Here is a 6,457-nt window from a genome sequence, read left to right as displayed (position 1 = left end):
TTCATCCATATTAACCGTCTATCAATGGATGAATGGATTCGAAATAATTTTAAATAAAAATTCATGAATGATCAAACTTTATGTTGGATTGTCCAATTATATGTTGTTTCGTTTGTTTGTTTATTCATTTGATTTAATTCATTCATTTTTTATATGTAATACTTGAATATAATTATATAATATATCTTGTATTAATAACTTTGTAACAAATTTTCTATGCTTAGATATGTACAATACATAGTATGTATTTTACTTAATGAAAGGTAAGTAATATTTGAAAATTGGAATATGAAGGCTTTTAGTAGTTGGGAAGAAGAGAATTAGATTTATGAGATGTGAGAGAATTAATATAAATATATACATTCAATAATTAAGCTTCAATATGTTTAAAAAAAAAAAAACCAAAAGAGAAGGCAATATAAATGGGGATTACAAAACATAAGTCGTCAAATAATTAAAGAGCATACAAAGGGAAGAATGGAACTACCCCACAATGTATGATAAATTTTAAGAAATGGACGAGAGCCAAGTCTTTTGGTGAAGAACTTTTGAGTTTTATGTTGGGCAATTTGCAGCGGCCCACCACTGCACTAAACCATAAAGATGTAAAAGAAATAACAGGGTGGAGGATCAGGTTAATGTCTTCTCAAATTTTTCCAGAACATTTTCTTTTTAGCCACTAAAAGGAAGCACTGCATACTATTTGGAAAGCGGGAAACGACCTAGGTTGAATCCGAACTGAGTTTGGATCAGTTTTGTCTTATTACGTACTTCTTAAACATTAATATTGACAAATTATAATCTTCTTTATAATAATCTTCAACCTAATTAGTCTTTTTTTCATAATTAAATGAGTCTTATTAATGCTTGACTCATTAATTTTGGCTAAGTTGGATTTAACAATAAGTTTAGTGAATTTGTTACGTGTCGCTTACATGCGATTAAGTAACTAAGATTATCATGTTTACAACTAATCAGTTTTGGTGGATGAAATGATTGACCACTACCTTTAATTATTGTTATTAAAAAAAGTGTTTCAATTACCAGTTTTTGTTTATATTTAAAATTGTCATGATTTAAATTATGATCACTGAGATTAAAAGTTCAACTAAATTTATATTTAGATCAACTTTATTAAATTCTTCGCATGTATATATAAATGCATCTCCTCTCCTCCCTTGTAGCAAACTAAGTAATCTCGATACCTTGTATTACTTGTTCATATATATGCTGTTGAATTCACCTTTGGATTTAGCAAAGATCATGGCCATGGCTAATTTACTAAGTATGTTTATACTAATGGAGATGATAGTGAGCGGCTTTGGATTCGGAGTAGATGGTCTCCGCATGGACTACTACATCATGAGTTGCCCATTTGCTGAATCAATTATAAAGAATACAGTTAACAGAGCTTTGCGAAATGATCCAACTCTGGCAGCAGCCCTGGTTAGAATGCATTTCCATGACTGCTTTGTTGAGGTGCATGCCTTTCTCTGTCTCTCTCCTTTTTTATTTTTCATTTTTCATTCCTCTTCTTGCCAGTGGCATATCCAGGATATTCATTGGAGGCGTCTAGGATTTACCCACAAAAAACTGTTGATTGATTTATCAATTCTATTGACGAAAAGGGTTTCCAAAGAAAAATTTTGAGTGTCGTTCAATTTTTCTTGATTTCTAATCTTTGGGGTGGGGGTGTCTATAGACATCTTAGTATACACATGGATCTGCCACTGCTTCTTGGGAATTTGGCATATAGAGGCTTAATCTGTTTGGTGGTATTGGTGACTTAGGGATGTGATGGGTCGGTTCTCATTGATTCAACAAAGGACAACATAGCAGAAAAGGACTCCCCCGGAAACTTGAGCTTGCGAGGCTATGAAGTTATTGATGATGCAAAGGATCAGCTGGAAGAGCAATGCCCGGGCATTGTCTCCTGTGCGGATATTGTTGCAATGGCCGCCAGAGATGCAATTTTCTGGGTAACAAACTGCTTAACCTGCTATATGTATCATTGGTTTCCTTCACGATCAGCTGCTAAGTTGTCCTATTAATTAAATATTGAACAAATGATTTGACAGGCTGGGGGTCCAGTGTATGATATACCAAAAGGAAGAAAAGATGGAAGAAGGTCTAAGATAGAAGACACAATCAACCTGCCTTTCCCCTCCTTCAACACCTCAGAGCTGATCAAGGCCTTTGGGCAGCGAGGTTTCAGTGCTCAAGAAATGGTTGCTTTATCTGGTAAGTAATTGCAAAAAAAAAAAAAAAAGTCAAGTGTTATTTAAGTACTTTAGCTTGGTAACGAATCAAGCTATTAGTATCTAATCTAATTCTTGCCAATGAATAAATGAAGGGGCACACACGTTGGGAGTGGCAAGGTGCTCATCATTCAAAGCCAGATTGAGTAACACAGATCCTACTCTAGATTCGGATTTCGCCAAGACATTGTCGAAAACATGTAGCACCGGCGACAATGCAGAGCAACCTTTCGATACTACCCCAAACACTTTCGACAATTTTTACTTCAATGCGTTGATCAGGAAAAATGGGGTTCTTTTCTCGGATCAAGTATTATATACGACGCCTAGAACTAGAGCCATTGTGAATGGTTATGCCATGAACCAAGCTATGTTTTTCTTTGATTTCCTGCAGGCAATGGTGAAAATGGGCGTGCTTGATATTAAGGAAGGATCAAAGGGAGAAGTGCGAGAGAATTGCCGCAAAATTAACTGAAATTACTACTATAGAGTTTTGAGTTTTTCAAAATTTTGTTCTGTGATTTATATTTGCATGGTTGCATAAAATAAAATAATAACACACTCTCATGCCCTGTCTCTGTAAGCGTATTGCCTCTCTTGTAGGTTTGAACGGGTGTGAAACATGTTTTATTTATAATAACATTTATAAAATCTCCGACTGGAATTAATGTCAAGAGTAAATGAACTGAACTCACTTCGGGAATTTATAAAAAAAAAAAAAAAAAACTCTTAATATAATACTAAAACATAAATTAGTAAGGATATTTTAAGCTTTCACTTTCTTTGAAAATATGGTTTAAATAAACTTTTAACTATTTTTTTTATTTCAAAACTACACATCATTTATATTCCTATTTTTTCTTTAGTTTATATTTTCAAACAAATATATTTTCTTCCTCTTTTAACATTTTTTTTTTATAAAAGAATCCAAGACTTACTAAAGATTTGAAGAGGAATTTGCAAGTTTTAAAAATCCCAGCTCTTAACAGAGGTTTAGGCTAAACCTGGTGTTCTCTTTTAACTTTTACATGTTAGGTACATAACAACAAGTAATAGTTCAAATAAGAATAACTATAGAAAAGAATCCCTTCAACAAAATAGTACGATAAAAATTTACCAAATTCAACTATTGAAATAGTAATTAATTGTACAAATTGAATAAATGATTTTTGGTAATCCAAAAAAATTCATTTAAAGCATTGCTTGTGTAGAGAATTGAATAGAAAAATACATTACAAGAACCTAAGTCCCCATCGGTAATATTCATTATTGACGAAATTTTTGATGAAACATTTCCGTTGGAAAAAAAAATGAAGACTTTAAAATTTTTTTATCGATAATGCAAAATTCTGTTGGAAATAAATAGGCTTGCACTGACGAAAAATTTTCGTTTGTAATTTCTTTACGTTGGTGATGTTATTTTTTGTATTTAAATTATTTTTAATTAATTAAAAATTTTCATCCGGTAAGAAGTAGCAATGGAACTTTTCATTGTAATAAATTTACAAAGACGAAATATTTCATTATTTTAATTTAATTTCAAAAAATTGTTCCATCCCAAATACCCCTAAACCATAAGCACATAAACTCAGTCTCATATTTCGAGGCACGTTTGCAAAAGATTGATGTGTATGATCCAAGTGTCGTAGGCTTCATCGTTAATGAGGTGAACGAACACTTTATCGTTATGTGCATGTCAAGTTATAGACTCTACATTTAATTTGTATATATAAAACCTTTGAAGCTTACGTATAAGTGGCAAGTAACACAAAATTTTGAAAGAAATTTTTTTACCCTCATTTTTATTTGCTTAGTTTATATCGATGATAACCATATATTTAACAATAAATTAACTTGATATACTTTTTATAAAACAATATGCAATTATTCTCATAGCAATCTCTTTTTTAATGTTGACAACCAAGTTATTTGCAAGAAACTCATCTTTTATCTTGCTTCATAGTCTTGTTTTGAGGATCTTCACAATTGAAAATGCACGCTCACTGGTTGTTGAAACACTAAATGAGTTAAAATAAGTATGATAAATCTATAAATTAGATAATATAATTTTGATTTTTATGCTTCTGTCAGAACAAGGCACAATTGTGATAAAAAAAAAAAAAGATAAATTTTGTAATTTCACATCATTATGATATTATACTCAAAATATTTCAATTGAAATTTCAAATTCCATCTTTCTTGGTCAGTAAACCAAGAGGATAATACCTTTTCTACAAAAAAGCAAATATCATCAATACTAAAAGACTTGTACTTTTCTCTTTGATCTAAAAAGTGCTAAGTGTCAAAAGATCCATAGCTTATTCACTAATCCTATTGTTTAGCTCATGTAATTGAAAATTAATAACTTTATTGAATATGTCAAAATGATAATAGTGTTCCATAGTGATTTGATTTCATTGAAGTCAACATTGACCTTTAAAATATTGAGCATTCAAATCAAGAACACTCAAATCATGCTTGTCACAAAATGGTATCTCATTCTCAAGCAAACTATTGCAACCATCTTATCTCAATTTTTGAATCAACATTTTTGTACTTGAAACCAAATGCATAGCATTCAAAATGTTTTGAGATTTTTATTGAAAAGCTTGGCATAATACATCATTAATGCCCATGATCTCTTTCATCAAGTATAAAATAAAAATATATTCAAATGATTGAATCAACTTCGATGCAACACTGGCATCCCTTCGTTAAGAATCAATGGATCCTTCTCTTTTAATATTTTTAAGCACTAAACATGTTGCATCAAATATTATTATAAGATTGCATATAGAATAAAAGTGAGAACTACAAAGAATATCATCAACTTGTTTTAAAGTGCGAATTTGATTAGCACTTTTTTCATTCTCAAGCTCATCAATAGTTAGCATGCATGCAAATTTAACTACTTGAGTAGCTTGTAATTCTTGTAGACACCCCATTTTATCCAGGATTTTCATCTATGGGAAGCTTGATACAAGCTCAATTTTAGAATTTTATTTAATTTTAATGTTTTGTGATTTAGTTCTAGTCTAATTTCATCATTATCTAGTTAATATTTTTGGAAGGCCGGACTTAATGGGAGGAAGGGAGTGACAGTGATTGGGTTAGAGTGGGATTCATATTGTGGAAGATAAATTTTAGTTTTTCTTTCATAAAGCAAGAGGAATCACGATTGATTTAAAATTCTCCTAACTTTAGTCCTATAAATTCAGCACTGACACAAGGGAGACGAGGGAAAGTACAAAAAAAAAAAGAAAAAGAAAAAGAAAACTTTCTTCCTTGCTTCCTTCGTTAGGCCTTTCTACCCCAAGCTGCCGACAATCACCTCTCATCTTGCCTAACGACCACATCTGACGTTGGCGCTACCATACTTCTTTCTTCCTTTTTCTCCGCATGTCTTTATTCCCTTCAATGTCACTTTCTTTCACTGTGAGTTGCAGTCATGTACAAAAGGCATGAAGTATCGGTTATAATGATAGACCTAAGGTCTCACACTTGCAAAGCTGGTTTTACCGATGAAGATGTTTCCAACATTATGTTTCCTTTTGTTATGGGGTTCATTGATCAAATAGATGCGACCGATGATGACAACGAAAACAACGATTCTGAGACTAACAACAATAATGTTGATTCCAACAAACCCAAGGGAAAACATAGATTGTATGTAGGCTCTCAAACCTTGGGTTTTTAACGTAGGCATATGGAGGTTCTATCTCCATTAAAGGATAGGGTTGTTATTGATTGGGATATTATTGATAGCATATGGGATCATGCTTTTAGGGAGTGTTTACTCATTAATCCTAAGGAACATCAAATGCTACTTGCGGAGCCATCTTTCAGCATACAAAAAAATCAAAGAAAAAAGGGAAAGAAGGCTGACGACGATGGCCTTCTTCTCCATTTTCTTCTTTACTCTCTTTTTCCTTTCATGTGCTTTTTAAGTGATCACCCACTTCAAAGGCATTGACTTAGCAATAAGTCCAGTGCTAGATGTCACCCCAACCCCCCTTTCTAGGCATTCATCCATTCACGGTTCTAAAGATGTTTTGTTATATGACTTAGTTCAAGTTTTTGGTCTCTTAAGATTGAAACTTGAGAGTTATGCCAATTTTTTTCGTGCTTCTTTAGCCCCATTTGTTTTAATACCTGAAAGATTACACACTAAAATACAAGTTTGCTTTCATCAGAATGCT

The 6,457-nt window shown here is 32.2% G+C and overlaps 1 protein-coding gene across 1 annotated transcript; it reads left to right on the top strand.

Moving 5' to 3' along the window:
- Positions 1–1,085: 1,085 nt before the first annotated feature.
- On the top strand, positions 1,086–2,939 carry LOC111292660 (Peroxidase superfamily protein). The gene is made up of 4 exons (XM_022885147.2): positions 1,086–1,479; positions 1,791–1,979; positions 2,079–2,241; positions 2,354–2,939. Exons 1-4 carry the CDS (start codon positions 1,228–1,230, stop codon positions 2,731–2,733), a joined length of 984 nt encoding a protein of 327 aa, XP_022740882.1. The 5' UTR covers positions 1,086–1,227; the 3' UTR covers positions 2,734–2,939.
- The last annotated feature ends 3,518 nt before the right edge of the window (positions 2,940–6,457 follow it).

Source organism: Durio zibethinus, chromosome 10 (genome assembly GCF_047325235.1).
Source record: "Durio zibethinus cultivar Kanyao isolate XHJ-2024 chromosome 10, ASM4732523v1, whole genome shotgun sequence".
Taxonomy (NCBI): Eukaryota; Viridiplantae; Streptophyta; class Magnoliopsida; order Malvales; family Malvaceae; genus Durio; species Durio zibethinus.
This window is presented reverse-complemented; position numbering and strand designations above follow the sequence as displayed.